The sequence below is a fragment of the Rhinatrema bivittatum genome, chromosome 8, assembly GCF_901001135.1.
Source record: "Rhinatrema bivittatum chromosome 8, aRhiBiv1.1, whole genome shotgun sequence".
NCBI classification, from domain to species: Eukaryota; Metazoa; Chordata; class Amphibia; order Gymnophiona; family Rhinatrematidae; genus Rhinatrema; species Rhinatrema bivittatum.
Genome location: NC_042622.1, coordinates 31,324,755 through 31,345,426, shown reverse-complemented (window position 1 = coordinate 31,345,426; position 20,672 = coordinate 31,324,755). Strand labels below are relative to the sequence as shown.

At 44.5% G+C, this 20,672-nt stretch overlaps 1 protein-coding gene across 3 annotated transcripts in view; it reads left to right on the top strand.

Annotated features, from left to right (window-relative positions):
• The window catches only part of STAU1 (staufen double-stranded RNA binding protein 1), a 191,496-nt gene that overhangs the window by 57,137 nt on the left and 113,687 nt on the right, over window positions 1–20,672 (top strand). For 2 of the 3 annotated variants that reach the window (XM_029611241.1, XM_029611238.1), the window contains exons 3-5: window positions 4,414–4,538; window positions 11,736–11,804; window positions 16,049–16,205. In XM_029611241.1, coding sequence (XP_029467101.1) covers window positions 4,414–4,538; window positions 11,736–11,804; window positions 16,049–16,205 — 351 coding nt within the window. The remainder of the gene's footprint in view (window positions 1–4,413; window positions 4,539–11,735; window positions 11,805–16,048; window positions 16,206–20,672) is intronic. The other variant, XM_029611239.1, reaches the window with a different exon arrangement.

Here is a 20,672-nt window from a genome sequence, read left to right as displayed (position 1 = left end):
TATAGCCTTCCCTAATTGAGCCATTGCAGCAAAGGTCTTTGATTGAGAATCATAAATAGAGATTCCCTCCAGAACCTGATGATATTTTTATTTTATTTAATGTTTTTATATACCGACATTCGTTGTTAACATATGCGCTCCAGTTCCAGCCATTGTGTCACCATAGAGCCTGGGTGATCTACTTTGCTCCTAAAGAGTTCCAAATGAGTCTGGTTTTCAGGATATCCACAATGCACCCAGTGTAAAGAGCTCCTGGCTCTCAGAGAACGAGTCCAGTATCTGGAGGCTAGAGTGACAGACCTAGAAAAGCTGAGGCAGACAGAGATATATAGATGAGACCTTCAGGGACATAGTAGCCAAGTTCCAACTCCAGTCTGGCAGCCCTGATGCTTCCTTGGATCAGGCAGGTGGTCTGGTCAGAGAACATCACCCTGGTGTACTAAGAAATGATCCTATAGCAAGGACCTGCTCTCCAGATGAAGCGTTGTCCTTTCGCACTGAGGAAGAGTCTCCCAGGGCTACTGCCCAGGAGGGAAGGGTTTGGTCGGCCATCATAGTTGGCGATTTGATTATTAAAAATGTAGGTAGCTCTGTAGCTGGTGGATGTGAGGACCACCTGGTAACTTGCCTACCTGGTGCGAAGGTGGCAGACCTCATGCATCTCCTAGGTAGGATTTTAGACCGTGCTGGGGAGGAGCCGGCTATCATGGTACATGTGGGCAACAACAACATAGGAAAATATGGGAGGGAGGTTCTGGAAATTTAGTCTTAAGTAGAAAGTCGAAATTCAGAACCTCCAGGGTAGCATTCTCTGAAATACTCCCTGTTCCATGTGCAGGTCCCCAGAGGCAGGCAGAGCTCGAGAGTCTCAATGCATAAATGAGATTATGGTGCAGAGAAGAGGGATTCACTTTTGTAAGGAACTGGAGCAAGCTTTTGGGGAAGTGGGAGTATTTTACCCTTAACCAGAAAGGAACCAGGCTACTGGCACTAACCTTTAAAAAGGAAATAGAGCAGCTTTTAAACTAGAACAAGGGGGAAAGCCATTAGTCACTCAGCAGTGCATAGTTCAGAGGAGGTATCTTTGAAGGATACTAATGAAATCAGGGAGTTAGGGCATCCCAACAGAGAGGTTCCAATAAAAGCAAACACAGTCCATTTGCCTGTAAGTAAAGAATTACCTGAGCTAAAGGATTCCAGATTATCCCTCTCAACTGAAAAGCAGGTTGTTAATACAAACAAAAAACACACTTTGAAATGTCTGTATGCCAATGCCAGAAATCTAAAAAGAAAGATGGGAGAGTTAGAATGTTTAGCACTGAATGATGAGAGAGGCATAATTGGCATCTCAGAGACCTGGTAGAAGGAGGATAATCAATGAGACAGTGCTATACCAATTATACAGATTATATTGCAATGATAGGGAGGATCAGCTTGGTGGAGGGGTAGCACTTTGTCCAGGAGGGCATAAAGTCCAACAGTATAAAGATCCTACATGAGACTAAATGCACATTAGAATCTTTTTGGGTAGAAATCCCTAGGGTGTTGGGTAAGAGCATAGTGAATGTACTATACTACCGTACACCTGGCCAAAATTATGAGACGGATGATGAAATGCTCAGAGAAATCATGGAAGCTAGCCAATTTGGCAGTGCAGTAATAATGGGAGATTTCAATAACCCCAATATCGAATGGGTAAATGTAACATTAGGACATGGCTAAAGAGGTAAAGTTCCTGATTGGAATAAATAACTGCTTCATGGAGCAGTTGGTTTAGGAATGTACAAGAGAGGAAGATATTTTAGATCTAATTCTTAGTGGAATGTAGGATTTGGTGAGAGAAGTAACTGTGGTAGGGCCACTTGGCAATAGTGATCATAACATGATCACTATTTGAACTAATGACTAAAAGGGGAACAGTATGTAAATCTACAGCTCTAACACTAAACTTTCAAAAGGGAAACTTTTTGATAAAATGAGGAAAATAGAAAAAACCATAAGTGCAACAGGTGTAGACATTGTTTAAGAGCAGTTCAGATGTAGTCCACGCATTAAGAAAGATGGTAGGAAAGCCAAACGATTACCAGCATGGTTAAAAGGTGAGGTGAAAGAAGCTGTTTTAGCCAAAAAAAAAAATGTCCTTCAAAAATTGGAAGAAGGATCCATCTGAAGAAAATAGGAAAAAGCATAAACATTGTCAAGTTAAGTGTAAAAAAACTTTGACTGGCTAAGAGAGAATTTGAAATGAAGTTAACCATAGAAGCAAAATCTCATAATAAAAACTTTTGGAAATATATCCAAAGCAGTAAATCTGCAAGGGAGTTGGACCATTAGATGATCGAGGGGTTAAGGGGGCTGTTAGGGAAGATAAGGCTATTGTGGAAAGACTTAAATGGATTCTTTGCTTCCATATTTATGAATGAGGGTGTTGAAGAGATACTGGTTCCGGAGATGATTTTCATGGGTGATGATTCAGATGAACTGAAACAAATCGCAGTGATCCTGGAATATGTAGTACACCAGATTGACAAACTAAAGAGTAGCAAATCACCTGGACCAGATAGCATACCATCCCAGGGTTCTGAAAGAACTAAAAAATGAAATTTCAACTCTATTAGTAAAAATTTGTAACCTATCATTAAAATCTACCATTGTACCTGAAGACTGGAGGGTGGCCAGCGTAACCCTGATATTTAAAAAGGGCTCCAGGGGTGAACCTGGAAACTATAGACCGGTGAGCCTGACTTCAGTGCCAGGAAAAATAGTGGAAACCATTCTAAAGAACAAAATCACAGAACATACAGAAAGACATGGTTTAATGGAACACAGTCAGCATGGATTTACCCAAGGGAAGCCTTACCTCACAAATCTGCTACATTTTTTTGAAGGGGTTAATTAACATGGATAATGGTGAACCAATAGATGTAGTATATTAGGATTTTCAGAAGGCTTCTAAAAAACTAAAAAGTCATGGGATAGGAGGTGATGTCCTTTCGTGGATCACAAACTGGTTAAAAGAAAGGAAACAGAGTAGGATTAAATGGTCAGTTTTCTCAGTGGCAAAAGGTGAACAGTAGAGTGCCTCAAGGATTTGTACTTAGACTGGTGCTTTGCAATATATTTATAAATGATCTGGAAAGGGATTGATGAGTGAGGTAATCAAATTTGCAGATGACACAAAATTATTCAGAATAATGAAATCACAAACAGATTATGATAAATTGCAAGAGGACCTTGTGGGACTGGAAGACTGGGCATCCAAATGGCAGATGAAATTTAACGTGGACAAGTGCAAGGTGATGCATATAGGGTAAAATAACCTGTGCTATAGTTACATGATAAGTTCCATATTAGAAATTACCACCTAGGAAAAAAATCTAGGCATCATAGTGAATAATATATTGAAATCTTTGCCTCAGGATGCTGCGGCGGTTAAAAAAGCAGACAGAATACTAGTTGGTTTTAGGAAGGGAATAGTGGAAAAAATGGAGAATGTCATAATGCCTCTGTATCACTCCATGGTGAGAACACACCTATGGTACTGTGTGTATTTCTGGTTGCCACATCTTAAAAAAACAAAACTAAACTTGTACTGAAGAAGGTATAGAGAAGGGCGACCAAAATGATAAAGGGGATGGAACTGCTCCCCTATAAGGAAAGACTAAAGAGGTTAGGGCTGATCAGCTTGGAGAAGAAACAGCTGAGGTGGGATAGAGGGCTATAAAATAATGAGGACTAGAATGGGTAAGTGTGAATCAGTTATTTACTCTTTCAGATAATTAATAGGACTAGGGGACATTCAGTGAAGTTAGCAAGTAGCACATTTCAAGCAAATCAGAGAAAATTATTTTTCACTCAATAAACTCTAGAATTCATTACTGGAGGATGTGGTTAAGGCAGTTAGCTTAGCTGGGTTTAGAAAACATTTGGATAAGTTCCTGGAGTTGAAGTCTATATTATATTAATCAGGGTTGCAAATATAATTGTACTTAAAAATTTAACTTGATACATTGGAATAAAAGCCTAGATATCACATCAAAGAAAGCAAGAGAGCCAAGAAACAGAAAACCAGCCGGGAAGACAACTAGGTAGACTGGATGAGCCAGTTGGTCATTATCTGCAGTCATTTACTGTGTCTTCACGAAGGAGTCTAGTATAGGTGCTTTAGTTTTTTCAATTGGGGGTAACGTTGACAGCCTTGTCCTAATTCCAGGATCATTGTCTAAATGATTCTCTTAGATTTCCTACAGTATGAGGAGCCATGGTCCATGCTATGTGGTCCATGCTATGTGGCTTGTGTGGCTCATATTACATTTGTTCTCTCTTTCAGAACTTGCCTTTTCTTTAAGTTTCTTCCTCCTTTCATAGTACAACCTGCTTAGAACTTTTCTTATGCCTTTGAATGTCTTTCAGTTTCTTCTAACATGGCAAACCCCAAAGAGAAAACCCCAATGTGTCTTGTGAATGAGTTAGCCCGTTTCAACAAAGTTCAGCCCGAGTATAAGCTGCTCAGTGAACAAGGTCCAGCTCATTCAAAGGTAAGTGTTGAATCTTGCTTCTTACAGTGTCCACTAAACATTTTTCTTGGAACTGAAAAGTCTGAATACCTACAAAAGATGCTCCATACAATAATATTACAGCTGAGAAATTATACATTGACACTTAATGATAATCGACCAAAGGTCAAAACCTTCAGCACAAGGGCATGGTATGATAAATACCTTAGGACTGGACAGGAAGAGATTCTTAACCACAGATTCATATTATGTGATTCTTTTCTTGGAATGATCTGCTCTGTCATGGACTTGTACTGGGGGACATGTTCTCAGTAAGTCAAGGCATGTGTTTAACCTTTTGGAGAAGTTGCTTCTCAAGGGTAGTAGTTAAAACAGTAATCGTATAAAGTGTCAGCTTACCAAAATGTTTTTTAACAAGTTTAAATTACTGAAAGATGTTAAACTTTTGCATGTATTCCTGTATTTACATAAAACTGCATACAGGTAGTTTTGCTACAGTCCACAAACACAATGAAATTTAGAGATGGAAAGTTCAGCTATTCTGTATTGCAGAATTCTTATAAGACTGGTTTCTGTGTGCACCCCATCCTATACCACTTTGGTCCTTGAATTTATCTCAAATCTACAGAATTAGAGAATAAACTCTTTGCAAAATACATGTGAAATTTTAAAACATTCTCACAGGACAAGCAGGATGGTAGTCCTCACATATGGGTGACATATGGGTCACAGGATGGAGCCCAATCACGGAACACTTTTGTCAAAGTTTCTAGAACTTTGACTGGCACCTACTGGGCATGCCCAGCACGGCACTAAACCTGCAGCCAGCAGGGGTCCCCCTTCAGTCTTCTTTTTTTCCGCGCAGCAGTAGCCACGCGGGTTAAGGAGCTCCACAGAAATTCCTGACAGGAATTTTCCTCACGGAATTACTAGAAACCTTCATACCCCACAGGGGTCCCTCTTTCGAATTTTTGACTCCGCAGTACCTCCGGTAAGTTTTTTACCCATTTTCAGTCAATTCCCGTCGAGTTTGGCCTCACGGCCTACTGGCCGTCGATCGCACCGCAGCTCAATTTTTCAAAGGCAATGGCGTCGGGGTTCCGTCGGTGCCCGGACTGTACTTGCACCATGTCCATAACAGACCCTCATAAAGTCTATGTAATGTGTCTTGGGTGCGAGCATGATGTCCTGACTTGCACCAAATGTGCCTTATGACACCAAAAGGTCGCAAGGCCAGAATGGAGAAAACGGAACTTCTCTTCTGTTCTAAACTCCGACACCGTCTATTGCATCGACATCATCTGACCCGGCATCATCCACTTTGCGCCAGTTTCGGCCACCAGCCAGTGACCGTCCGGCGTCGACGACTTCTCGGCCTTCGACTACTTCTATTCCCCCTCAGGACTGAGGGGATCGTAGAGAGAAACATCGGCATTGACACTGGAAGTCTCAGACTATCGATGAAGGAAAATCATCGACCTCACCATCATCCAAGCCGCCATCGAAAAACCCCGTCCAGAAAAGGCATCGACCCTTTCTGCGACCGGGTCACCGAGGCAACCGTCACCCGGGTATCGGGTGCTGCGACTCCGCCTTTAACGGTGGTTCCTCCGGCTATGCCTCTGCCTCCTTCTTCCCTTCCGGAGCCGGGGCTGCTTGCTCCAGGTCTCCATGAAGAACTGGATCGGATGGTTCAGGAGGCCATCGATAAGGCGATGCACAGACTCCCAAGTTCCCCTGGCGCCGTAATTGGTGCCAGTCGCGAAACCAACCATCGATCCCATTCCGTCAGCATTGGCACCGCTGCTCTCGAAGATGGAAGCGCTTATAGCCGCTTTTCCACCGATGGATCCTGGGTCACTGATGGCTCCGGTGCCTTCCCCGCTTACGCTGTCGTCAGGAGGAGAAACACCATTCCGCATTCGTCCATCGGGAGTCCTGCCGATGCGCCTATCGGCGCCACCGATCCATCCATCCATCGGTGCCCTCAATGCCTTCATTGGTGCCTCCAGTACTTCCCTTGATGCCTTCAGAGCCTAGACCAGGACCTTCAGGAATCCCATCGTCCCGTCCTTCTCAGATTGCTAGAGGGGCAGGTACTGATCCCTATGACGCCTGGACTGAAGATTCATCTCAAGACACCGATGATTTACCTTCTACTGAAAGTAGGAAGCGTTCTCCTCCAGAGGACTTGTCCTTCATAAATTTTGTGAAGGAAATGTCTGAATTGATTCCCTTCCAGTTGCAGACTGAGCAAGATGATAGGCACCAAATGATGGAGCTTTTACAATTCCTGGATGCTCCCAAGGAAATAACCTCCATCCCTGTTCACCAGGTTCTTTTGGATCTTCTCAAAAAGAATTGGGAACACCCTGGTTCTGTAGCCCCAGTCAACCGAAAGGCAGATACCACTTATTTGGTACAGTCAGCCCCAGGGTTCCAGAAACCTCAGCTGGATCACCAATCTGTGGTTGTAGAATCTGCCCAAAAGAGGGCACGACGCTCAAAACCCCATTCTTCTTCCCCCAAGGTAAGGAGCAGAAATTCCTGGATGCCAATGGCCGGCGTGTCGTCCAGGGTTCAATGCTCATCTCTTGGATCGCCTCTTACCAGCTCTGTATGACCCAATATAATAGGGTCTTATTCAAGCAGATACAGGACTTTGTAGAGTCCCTGCCTCAGCAATTCCAGGAACAGCTTCAAACCCTGGTACACAAGAGTTTTGAGGCAGGGAAGCATGAAATAAGATCCTCTTATGATATCTTCGACACCGCTTCCAGGGTATCTGCAGCTGCTATTTCTGCAAGAAGATGGGCCTGGCTTAAGTCTTCGGACTTGCGCCCTGAAGTACAAGACAGATTGTCTGATCTGCCTTGCATAGGAGACAATCTGTTTGGAGAACAGATTCAACGGACGGTGGGGGAACTCAAGGAGCATCATGAGACCCTTCGCCAACTCTCTCTGATGCCTTCTGAGTATTCCTCCAAACAGCCATTCAGGAAGGATACTAAAAAGTAATTCTTCTGTCCAAAGAAGTCCTATCCACCACCGTCTAGAACTCGTTCCACGAGACCTTTCCAAAAGGCCCAGTCTCGTCAACCTCTGAAACAAAAGCCGTAAGCAGTTCCTCAGCCGGGCCCTGCTTCCAGTTTTTGACTCCTGCATAGAGAGCAGCAGCCAGCCCCCACTGCCTCAGATGCCAGTGGGAGGTCGATTGTGCCATTTCCGCAACAGGTGGCACACAATCACCTCAGACCAGTGGGTCCTTGCCATAATCTCTCATGGTTATCACCTGAACTTTCTCTCCATCCCACCGGACTCCCCACCTCTGCTGACGTGGGGAACATCCAACCACTCACCACTCCTGGAACAGGAGGTCTCCCTCCTCCTCCAGTCCAGAGCAATAGAACCAGTGCCCTACTCCCAGCAAGGCCTAGGATTCTATTCCCGGTACTTTTCTAATCCCCCAAAAATCAGGCGGCGTTCGTCCAATTCTGGACCTACGTGCCCTCAACAAGTACCTCAACAAGTACCTCTGCAAAGAGGAGACTGGCTCTGCTCTCTAAATCTATAGGACACATACACACACATTGCGATAACTCCATCTCATTGCAAATTTCTGAGATTTGTGGTAGGCCCTAAGCACTATCAGTACCGAGTGCTACCATTTAGCCTGGCATCTGCACCATGGGTGTTCACCAAGCGCCTCGAAGTAGTAACAGCCTTCCTCAGGACTCAAGGTGTTCACGTCTACCCTTATCTAGACGATTGGTTGATCAGGGCTTCCACTCAGCAAACTGCTGTCGTCCTTACATCTTACCTTACACACTCTGATTTCGCTAGTATTTCTCGTCAACTATGAGAATCCTGCTTAGCTCCGTCTCAAACTTTGTCCTTCATAGGGGCAGACTTGGACACCCTTCAAGCAAAGGCATTTCTGCCTCGACAGTGAGCTCTCACTCTCATTTCTCTCGCACATCAGCTACAGTCTCAGCACCGCTCGACTGCACGCCACTTCCTCATCCTGCTGGGACACATGGCGTCCTCAGTACAGGTTACCCCAATGGCCCGCTTGGCCATGAGTCATGCAGTGGATGTTAAGGTCACAATGGACTCAGTCCGTCCAACCTTTATTGACCATTGTCCACATCACCGACCCACTTTGTCAGTCTCTAGCCTGGTGGAAAAATCAGATCAATCTCCTTCAAGGCCTACCCTTCCAGGCTCCAGACCCCCAAATAATTCTCACCACCAATGTTTCCAACCTCAGCTGGGGAGCTCATGTCACCAATTTGCAGACACAAGGAGCTTGGTCTCCAGAGGAAGCCAAACACCAAATCAATTTCCTGGAGCTGCGAGCAATCAGATATGCTCTCAGGGTATTTCAGGATCACCTTTCCAACCAGGTCATCCTGATTCAGACGGACAACCAGGGGGCCATGTGGTACATCAACAAATAGAGAGGGACGGCCTCCTACCTACTGTGTCAGGAAGCTGTGCAGATATGGGCGGAGGCCTTCTCCCATTCGATGTACCTCAGGGCCACCTACTTGCCGGGAGTGGACAATGTGTTGGCAGACAAGCTGAGTTACGCCTTTCAACTGCACGAGTGGTCCCTCGACCCCACAGTGGTGGACTCAGTATTCCAACGTTGGGGTTATCCTCACATAGACCTCTTTGCGTCACCTCAAAACCGCAAAATAGAGAACTTTTGCTCTCTCACTCGCAGCCAACATTCTCAGCCAAGAGATGTGATCTCCCTCTCATGGGCAACTGGTCTCCTATATGCATTCCCTCCACTTCCACTTCTCTCGAAGACTCTCGTGAAGTTACGTCAGGACAAGAGAAGCATGATCCTGATAGCACCTCGCCTCACCAAGTGTGGTTTCCAATACTTCAGGACCTCTCCATTCACAGGCACATTCCCTTGGGAAAGGACCCACTTCTGATCACTCAGAACGACGGGTGCCTACGCCACCCCAATCTTCAGGCCTTGTCCCTGACGGCCTGGATGTTGAAAGGTTAATTACATAAGAAAATGCCATACTGGGTCAGACCAAGGGTCCATCAAGCTCAGCATCCTGTTTCCAACAGTGGCCAATCCAGGCCATAAGAACTTGGCAAGTACCCAAAAACTTAAACTTTCAGAGCCAGTATCCCGTGTCCTGATTGTTTCGCGGAAGCCTTCCACAAGAAAATCTTATCTTTACAAATGGAACAGGTTTAAATCATGGTGTTCTTCTCAATCCCTTGATCCCTTTACCTGGCACTTGTCAGAATCAGGTCTAAAAACTTCCTCCATCAGAATTCATGTCAGTGCGGTGGCCGCCTTCCATAAAGGTATCGGGGATGTTCCTATTTCAGTACAACCCTTCGTAATACGTTTTCTGAAGGGCTTGCTTCGCCTCAAGCCTTCACTGCGCCCTCTGGCCCCTTCTTGGGACCTCAATCTGGTTTTGGGCGGCTCATGAAACCACCATTCGAGCTTCTCCAATCCTGTGATCTTCGCTATCTCACATGGAAAGTGATTTTTCTTTTGGCAATAACATCTGCTCGCAGAGTTAGTGAGTTACAGGCCCTAGTTACCTATCCGCCTTACACTAAACTTCTGCAGGACCGGGCAGTACTCCGCCCTCACCCTAAGTTCTTACCTAAGGTAGTATCAGAGTTTCACATTAATCAATCCATCATACTACCTACCTTCTTTCCCAGGCCCCACTCCAATCCAGGAGAACAGGCTCTGCATACCCTTGACTGTAAATGTGCTCTAGCATTCTATCTAGTCTGTACAGCTGTCCACAGAAAAAGCACTCAATTGTTTGTCTCTTTCCATTCCATCAAATTGGGGCAGCCTGTGGGTAAGCAGACTCTCTCCTCCTGGTTAGCGGACTGCATATCCTTTTGTTATCAACAAGCAGGCATTCCACTTCAAGACCGTGTTAAAGCACACTCTGTGAGGGCCATGGCGACTTCAGTAGCGCACCTACACTCTGTGCCGCTTCCTGACATCTGCAGGGCTGCCACCTGGAGTTCTCTCCACACTTTCGCAGCCCATTATTGCTTAGACAAGGCCGGAAGACAAGATTCCATCTTCGGCCAATCTGTCCTACGTAACCTTTTTCCAACATGATGTACCAACACCCTTCCGCTTGCCCGTTAGGGTTCAGGATGCCCTCTACCAAATTCCACCCCAGTACTTGTGCCTATTGCACTTCTTGGGTACATTTGGTGCATTTCTCGGACATCCTCAGCTCTGTACTCACCCATATGTGAGGACTTCCATCCTGCTTGTCCTGTGAGAAAGCAAATGTTGCTTACCTGTATCAGGCGTTCTCACAGGACAGCAGGATGTTAGTCCTCACAAAACCCGCCCACCACCCCGCAGTGTTGGGTTCATTACGTTTTCTTATTTTATTTTTCGGCACTTCCTGTACCTTTAAACAAGACTGAAGGGGGAGCCCTGCTGGCTGCAGGTTTAGTGCCGTGCTGGGCATGCCCAGTAGGTGCCAGTCAAAGTTTTAGAAACTTTGACAAAAGTGTTCCGTAATTGGGCTCCATCCTGTGATGTCACCCATATGTGTGAGGACTAACATCCTGCTGTCCTGTGAGAACACCTGTTACAGGTAAGCAACATTTGCTTTCTGTATGATAGAATGTTGAATTGTTGTATTACATGTGTTTTGGTAACTACTTTAATGGCAAGTATCTTGGCAGCCTTGATTCTATTTTTCAGGATGGTAGAAGTTGACTAGTGTTCATTGGCAGCAAACTGTTTGCAAAATATTTGTGTGCTGTTCAGCAGTGACTTTTCTTTATCAGATAAATGAAGAGAACATTCTGATTTTAACATAAGCTCTTTACAGTTGCATTGGTATTTGAAAACAAAATTATACTGTGCTTTTTTTTGTCAAATCCAAATTGTAAAATTTTGCATTATGCAACACAGTTTAGGTTGAATGGAAGGGTCCAAAAGTTTGCAGTATTAGAGCACTCTTACTTGAAGTGTAAATGACACAATAGTGTTAAGGCTGCCAGGACATATTTATTTAACCCACTCCATTGTGCCTGTGAACCATGTGAAAAAAGCCTATAGATATTGTTTTGTGTTTTAGACTGGGTGTTGATCATAGATCCACCAGTGAAAGACGTTTCCCCAGATCTTTGGAACACCCTTTAAATCTAAGGAGAGCTTTTGACTCCTTGTCTCCCACTTCTCAGGTCATTCCACTAGGACGCTGGCAGGATTTCAGCCTTCTTGAGAGAGTGGGAGAAGATCACCCAAGACAAGTGGGTATTATCTATTGTTATGAGTCTACTTAGCAGAGGTCAGTCAGGCCTCATGTGCCTTGTCTAGTCCCCTCCCCTCTGTTCAAGAATGTGTCCCATGTGAACAGATCTGGGGTACTGCCCAGCATTTAAGTCAGGATCTTTCAACTCTAGTAATAGGAAATCTTAGTCATGTTAAGTTGTCAGGATAATCTGTTCATATGTTAAATTATGACACATGCAGACTGATTATCCCCAGAATCTGACCTTTGTGGGTTTCTAGGCTTGAGTTTAAGAATTTGTCTCTAGACACTTCACTGTTTTCATTGGCTTTCCACTTTGACAGAATTATTCCCATTACTGCCTCTAGTTTGTTTTGCTTCCAGTGTACTGATTTAAAAATTATTTGGCGCTCATGTTGTGTGATTTATTTTAAAATCGAGTTTTTATTTCATATGTCCTAGATTTCAGTTTGATCAAATGTTTATTTTTGTCAGAATTGAAAATAACTATGGTGGTATCACTGTTTAACTGGAAGACGAGTCTGTGTTAATTCTCCAGGAAAATTAACAGATCTTTTTCACAGCCTCAGCAATAAAGATTTTCAATAAAAGATCCTTCTCTTTTGTATGTATTCCAGTGCTCTCAGACCAGTCTAAGGTTTGAAATTAGGAGTCTATGTAACCTGAGGCAGATCTTTTTCCAGGTTATTTATGAAATCCTGAGAGAACATCTTGCCTTTAACTATGGGTATAATAGTCCTTGAATTCAGTCTCCCTGGTACACGTAATAAGGAAAGTATTTAGTCATTCTCGAATAGGTAAAAAGATTGAAAAGAGCGGGTTTTGTAAAAGAGCAATCAAAGTAGAGGCAGGCGGCCCCCACGCCACCCCCGATCAGCTGAGATGGTGCGTATATCATGTGGCTAAGTTCTGTGTCCCCAGCAGAATGAATATATCTGTAATATGTCTTATTTTGTTGTCCACCGAGTCTGTAACCAGTCATGATTTAAGGACACTCTGGGTTTTTTTGGCTATGGAAACAGTCACAAGCCGACTTCTGCTGCTCTTCTTCCTAGCTAGGGCCCCTAATACCTTCCCCGGTCCATTCACAACTAAAACTCCTAAAAAGATTTTCATTTCCAAGATTCTTGCCGCTTTCTCAACCTCGTAACTCTTCAAAGATCTACCATTTTAACAAAATACTTTTTATGATCTGTCTTGACGATTACACTGCACCAGGAGCTCTTTGCCCTACTAGCAATAGTACTCTTAACTTCTTGCTGGGCCTGATGGTCCTGGAGCATGTTTCTTAGTTAAAGGAGTTGAAAGGTAAAAAGGGTAAACATGTAAGACAGAGGAATAATTCAGCAGAAATTATTTCCGTAAAGCTCTATATTGTTCCAGAAGAATATAGCACTTGTGGGTTGGGGGAGAAGGGAGATTGAGCCTGACTGAATTTTAGGTAGGTTGGGTTTAAGTACATATAGGCAAGACATTTTATTTGTAGGAGAGAGCTTATGGTATTCTGAGCTGAAAGGTTGTTTCCTCAAACATTTTTTTTAACGTACTTCAGACAGCCCATTAGTTTCCTCATCTAACTGATATATAGATTTTCCTTGAATTGTTTCTGCAGAGCTGCTGTTATTACACAGCAGCATGTGCTGGTGAGCGTTCCTGTTGTCTCCAGTGCAGCAAGCAATTGGTCAGCATAAACTTTAGGGTGGAGGTATAAGATTTTTTTTTGTATTCACAATTTATTAATTTTTCATAAATTAATCATACATCTTACTTTAATGCAAAGAAAAGATATGTAAAATATAACTACTTTCACCTTAACATACAAGATAACTAATACTGATTACAAACTTTTCAGCGAGGTATAATCTTACAATTCAGGAAACAAGGAGGCCCGTAATTTAAAGAGAGTATTTAAGGAGATCAATACAAAGACAAACTGGCTTAATGGGTTCGGTGGATTACTTGAATTGACCATCAGGGGATCTGTCACCCAGGGCTGAAGTTTAATTCCCTGGCATTCAAGAAGGATCTTAGTTGTTCAGAAATGGTGAATGCAAAACTTTCATCTTTCTCCAGTATTATACATCTGCAAGGATGTTTTAAAACAAACGTATAACCTAAATTAAGTACTTGTAATCTCATATTTAGGAACTCCCTTCTCCTTAATTGGGTGGCCCTAGTGAAATCAGGGAAAATTTTAACAATTTGACCATAGAAAGTATTAGGAACATTTTCAAAATATTTTCTCATAATAACATTAATGTCTTTCTCAGACTCAGACGACACCAGAAGTACACCTCGATCTATTATTTCTATCCCTGAGCTCTCCAAGAATTGTGTCAAATTATCAAGGGCTTCCATCTGGTTAACTCCATTATTTCTTCTCCCTTTAGACAAAAAATAAGCTTTATTCACCATAGGAAGTTTAAGCTCTTCAAACTTTGTTTTCCACAAAAAACTTTTTTAATGTAATATAAATATCCTCTCCTAAGTCACAAAGAAAATTTAGGAACCTTAAATTGTGATGTCTCACATGGTTTTCCAAGGATTCCAGTCTTTTTGACTGGATTCCATAGTCTTTTATCAACTTCACATTCACAGTTTGGGCTTGTAGTGAATTTTGTTCCACCAGTTCAACTCTAGTATTAAGGTCCTTAATCTGGCCTCCCAAATTAAGATTCAGAGAGTGCATTTCTGATTCCAATCTCAAGTATTTGTTCTCACTGTCCTTCATTAGCCCAGCTAGGCTAGCAACCAGATCCCACAACTTATCCAGAGTGTCACTATAGTTGAAAAGACTCACCCCCTTCATGAGCGTTCAGAGTCTCCGGAGAAACCACCGCCTGTGCTGCCACTATCCTCCTTTCTTCCTCCAGAGGGTCAACCGGTGAGAGAGATATTTCAGCCTCACCTGGGTTCCTTATCGAAGCTGTCTCCAGCATGCTGGAGGAAAACGTGAGCCGCAATGCTGACCCTCCGTCTCGACTTCCCCCTCCCATCGAGCGGGTGATGTCACCTCTGTGCGCTGCCTCTGATAGGTTCTCCCGCAGCACTGGAGGAGGTGGGGGTCGATAGTCCGGGGGACTCAGCGTGGTTTCCCCATACAGCGATGGAGCTCCCTCTCCGGTCGCTGAAACGGGGAGAGTTCCTCCTGATTCCACCGAAACGGAGGCAAAAGAGGTGATCCGCTGCTGACCATCGGGTAAGGGGGGTTCGGGGAGGGGGGGGAACCTGCACCTTGCCTCTTGCCTTTTCTCTTTGGAGGCATTTTGAAAACTGGGGAAAAAATCTCAGAGCGTCCACTCTTGCGACCGTTCACACCGCCATCTTGGCCTCCCGTAGGTATAAGATTTCTTGCTGGGTCTGGAATTAGTTGTTAAGTGTCATGGAGATTAGTGAAAAGGTACTACATGAGTAGTAGGAAAAAATAGATTTTACAAATCGGTCTGAAGTTGAGCTGTTGAAAGCAGCATGGGGAGTGATTTCAAAACACTGCAGAGGAATAAATTGCTTTGCTTAAAGAGACTTCCATTTAATTTGGCGTTCTGTAGCTATACTGGGGGCTATCCAACCACATCTGTTGATCTAAAAAAGAAAAACACATCTGTTTGGCTTTGATGGGGAAAAGAAATAGTTTTTCTCTGAATTCAGATAAAGGATCTTACTGGGATTCCATCTGCTTTAATTGCATTTTCTTCTGGTGAAAATGCTTGTAGATAAAATGATGATCATGCAGTTTACCAGGGAATGTTTCCTGTGTTGCTTTTAAACATGTTACTGCCTTGATAATGTGCCAAGTATGTCAGAACAGAGTTACTTTGTTTTAACTTCTGATATCTTTAAGGGAAACCCATTTAAAAATACAAACATAGAAATATGAAGCCATCTAGTTAGCCCATCTGCCCCTCAGAGATCCCCTGCATTTATCCCAAGCTTTCTTGAATTTAGATACAATGCAATCTAATCACACAGTGAAAAAAAGTCCTAAACAGAAGGTAAAATATAATTAGGGACACTCATTAACTGTCCTATGAAGTCCCTTTATTTCAAAACTTTAATGTTTAATATGCGTGCTTTCCATGGATTTACTCTCTGAAATGCCCAATATAGTCTAGTTTAAAGATCCTGGTGATCCTTCTTATTACAAATTGGAAGAGAACTGAGAGCCATTACAATGTCTTTTTTTAAGGAAGCTCAGAAAGCACATTTAAAGAGGTGCCTGTAATTAGTGACTTTTGTTTATAGGTGTTCACAGTACAGCTGACACTTGGAGACCAGCACTGGGAAGCTGAAGGAACAAGTATTAAAAAAGCCCAACATGCAGCTGCTGCCAAGGCATTGGAAGGGACAAAATTCCCCAGACCCACAGCCCGTCCATCTCGTGGTGAAGGAAAGAATCCAGGTATGTACATTGGTACAGAATGACCCAAGTATAAAATATAGCATTCAGGCAACTCACCTTTTCTGTCCCATTGGACCACCAGGGGGCTTACAGCAATCTTATAAATACAAATTTAAATACAGCAGGTTAAAATAATGCAAAACTATTTAGTATTTACAATAAAACCTTAACACCCATCTAAATCTCGCTGCTTTCTAGGGGAAGATTCAGCTGAGTCACAAAATATAAGACTAAAATTACAAAAAAACCCAAAATCTAAATCTAACAGCCCCCCACTCAATACTACCTACATAAATGGACGGCGTATATAATCGATTCTCAAGGTGGAATCCCCTTTCGGATACCCCTGCTGCTATACTTTCATGTACTGACCTGCAAATGAAAAATGACTCCTTCAGTTCAAGAAATAATATGCAGTGAGCAGCAGTTTTTAGACCTAGGCTAGCTGGGCAACATCTGAGTATTATTTTATTTTAATTATGTATGTTTTTACTTGTAAGCCGCCAAGAACTTTGGATTGCTGCAGCCTTTAAATGTTTTAAAATAAATTATATACTTCACCCTATGTAAAATCCTTCATTAGGACTCTCCTACAGTTCAGTATATTAAAAATGAGTCGCTAAAACTGTTATAAACTTATAAATACCGTAAACTGCCACACAGTGAATATACTACATATGTTTGCATTACATTATAGGTTTTACAAGTGACTTTCGAGTTTAGCCCCTAACTTCTTTATTCTAAATCATGGACTACTGCTTACATTGTGAGATTTCCAGCAATAAATCACAGAAATAAAGGTTAACACAAAATATGTAAGGTGTTAACTTCTTAATAGTAGACTAACTTAATACATTTCTTGACTAGCATTTATGAGCTAATACGCCCTCTGGTCAGAACAGAATTGTCCTGCGAAAGCTAGTCAAGAAATGTATTGTTCCCTTTACGAAGCAGGATCAGTCCAGACCGCTGGGTTATGCCTCCCTTCCAGCAGTTGGAGTCAGAGAAAAAGCTGAAAGGCACTCCCTGATAACCCGGTGTGCCACCTGCGATCCTTCAGTATTTCTCTGACTCCAGCAGATGAAGGATGGCATAACCTGTGGTCCTGATCCTTTACAAAATTCTTGATTATTTATTAAGTGAAGGGATTCTTTATCCTTAGTGCCTTTGACTAGATCAACTTGTAGTAAGCAGTAAAAAAAAAAAAAAGAACAAATAGACAGGCAAGAGTACAGATCACTTTCTAATAGCAAGCAAGGCTGGGCTTCTGCCCTACGACCTTAATGCCCACAGAATCTTGACGCAGCCCGGTAAGTTGGGGGGATTTACCAGTGGCCGGTCCCTCCCCCCATTCAATTCCAGAGATGTTTAATTCCTCTGGTTGGAGCTACTAATTGTTGATTAAGCCCAGGGATGTTCATTCCCCTGGTTGAGCAGCTCTGAAAGAAAAAGTAAAATAATAAAATACTTTTAAAAACAGAGCGAGCCTGCTGAGTTCTCCCGGGTCTCCGGAGGGGGTGAATTACTTCACTCAGCTGATTTTTGTTCACTGCTTAGCTTACCATGCCGCGGGGATTGCGGTGTGCAGCTTGTGGAGAGCCGGCAGCATGGCTCTCATGCGAAAGCCTCTGCTCCCGCTGTATCCCCGGGGGTGAAGGTCCTTCACAGGTGCCGATTGCAGGAACAAGATTAGCTCTGCTGCGATCGCGTGGCTTAGGTAGGAATCAGCCAGCTCAAAAGCAGAGGCCTGCCCCGTCCCCGTTAAACGCAGGAATGGTGGCCATTTTGCCCGACTTGGGCTCTGATGCTGTGCAGGGGGAGGGGATTTCCCGCCGCTTTCCCCGCCTATGTTGAGCCCTGAAAGGCCTCTCGATTCGGGGCATGATCCTTCTCCTGCCCCTGCCTTGCCTCCGGAGGGGCCCTTAAAGAGGCAGCATCCGTTTTCTTCACAGTTTATTTTATTACTGCACGAGGCTGATATAGAAGAGAGACAGACTTAGATTTGCAATATGCTCCTCCTGCAAAGATCCCGAGGCCTGCGGAGGATCAGGGGGCTCCTAGGATTCTACTACCCTGTCCAACCCCTGACGCGGAGGTACCTATACCTTCCACTCCTCCTGAGCCCGCTCTCCCGGACCCATCCCTGGTGGACACGAGTGATGAAGTGGACAATTCCGTTCAGGTCGAATGGGATGATCTGCGGGTGCTTCAGTTATTTCGCAGGGAGGAGCTGGACCCTTTGATTCCGCATGTGCTAGTGGAATTGTATATTCAGGCTCCATAGCAGGTGGCAGGTTTTTCTTCAGGGGATCCTGTTTTGTTGGCTCTTCGGGCTCCTCCTAGAACCTTTCCTTTTCACCCAATGCTCTCTTACAGCTTATGACCCAGGAATGGGACGCGCCTGAAGCCACCCTACGAGTTAGTAGGGCCATGGAAAAGCTTTACCCGCTGCCGGACGAGTCCTTAGATCTTCTTAAGATCCCTAAGGTGGACGCGGCCGTTTCGGCCATTGCCAAACACACAACTATTCCGGTGAAGGGAGGGGCAGTTCCCAAGGATCTCCAGGATAGGAAGCTGGAGGTTCTCCTCAAATGGATTTTTGAGGTATCTGCGCTCAGAGTGCGGGCTGCCATCTGTAGTAGTCTCATGCAGAGAGCTACCCTTAGATGGGTTCAGCAATTGCTCACAACTCAGGAGCTGCTTCCAGCGGAGGAGGAACAGGCAGACCGCATGGAGGTGGTAGCTTATATAGCGGATGCTTTGCACAATCTTCTACGTACCTCGGCGCGCACGATGTCTTCGGCAGTTTCGGCGAGGAGGCTTCTTTGGCTCTGTAATTGATCAGCTGATGTCTCTTAAGTTTCAGCTGGGTTCCTTCCCTTTTAAAGGAAAACTGTTGTTTGGGGATGATCTGGAGCAACTTAAGTCCTTAGGGGACAACAAGGTTTACAAGCTCCCTGAGGACAAGCCCAGGCCCAGGTCTTCTCGCCCCTTCAGTGCGTCTCGGGTCGTCGGCAAGGTGTTCCAGGCTTGGGCTCATTCCTTTCGTGGTAGACTGCCTCCTCGCGACGGATCCTCCCAAGGATTCTCTGCCAATAAGGCTCCCCAATGAAGGTGTGCCGGCCCGTTCCAAAGATCAGGGGTCATCTCTCCCTGTTTCGCGAGGAATGGGTCAAGATAACTTCAGACCAGTGGGTTCTAGATATCATAGAACAGGGTTACGCTTTGGATTTTGCTCGCCCACTACGGGATCTGTTCCTGGTGTCTCCTTGCGGATCTCGGGCAAAGCAACAGGTGGTGCTCCAAACCCCTGTGTCGGTTAAAGGATCTGGGAGCGGTTATTCCGGTGCCACCAGACAAAAGTCGGACCGGCAGGTACTCCATTTATTTCGTGGTCCCCAAGAAGGAGGGCTCCTTCTCGCCGATATTGGACTTGAAAAAGGTCAACAGAGCATGACGGGTACTTTGTTTTCGCATGGAGATGTTGAGGTCCGTCATTGTGGCCGTCCACAAAGGCGAATTTTTGGCCTCCTTGGATCTGACGGAGGCTTACCTTCATATAGGAATCCAAGAAACTAAGTCCATTACCTGCTATTAATTAAGTTGACTTAGATAATAACCACCGCCATTACTAGCAACGGTAACATGGAATAGACTTAGTTTTGGGTACTTGCCAGGTTTCTTATGGCCTGGATTGGCCACTATTGGAAACAGGATGCTGGGCTTGATGGACCCTTGGTCTGACCCAGTATGGCATGTTCTTAAAGTCTTAGAGAACGTCGTCGAAGGTTTCTGCGGTTCATTGTCTTGGGCGAACATTACCAGTTTCATGCTCTGCCGTTCGGTTTGGTGACAGCTCCCTGCGTTTTCACCAAGGTGATGGTGGTAGTGGCAGCGTGTCTATGGTGGGAGGGGATCTTAGTTCACCCCTATTTGGACGACTGGCTCATTCGGTCGAAATCGAAGTCCGAGGAGGTGATGCGGCTCTTGACTCGCCGGTGGGGAATCCCTCGTCTGGATTTGAAGGCAGCTTGGCTGAACGCGAAGACGGCTCATTTCTTCAGTCGCAGAAGAGAGCACGGGGCAGAAGGGGTGGATGACCTAGTCCTTCCGTGGCCCCATGACGTGCTCCTCTGTGTTTCCTCCTTGGCCGTTGGTGGGGAAAGTCTTAAGGCGAACAGAGTCCCACTGGGGGCCGGTTATTATTGTAGCTCCGGCGTGGCCGCAGTTTGCAGACCTGATCAACTTAGCGGTACATGGTCCCTTGCGTCTCGGTCATCTACCAAATTTGCTTCGACAGGGTCCAGTATTTTTCGATCAGGCGGCTCGCTTTTGTCTAGCGCCTTGGCTTATGAGAAGAGGCAGTTGAGAAAGAAGGGTCATCTGGATGCGGTTATTACCATTCTACTACACGTGCGAAAGACCTCTACTTACCTACGTTTGGGTATGGAAGGTTTTCGATTCTTG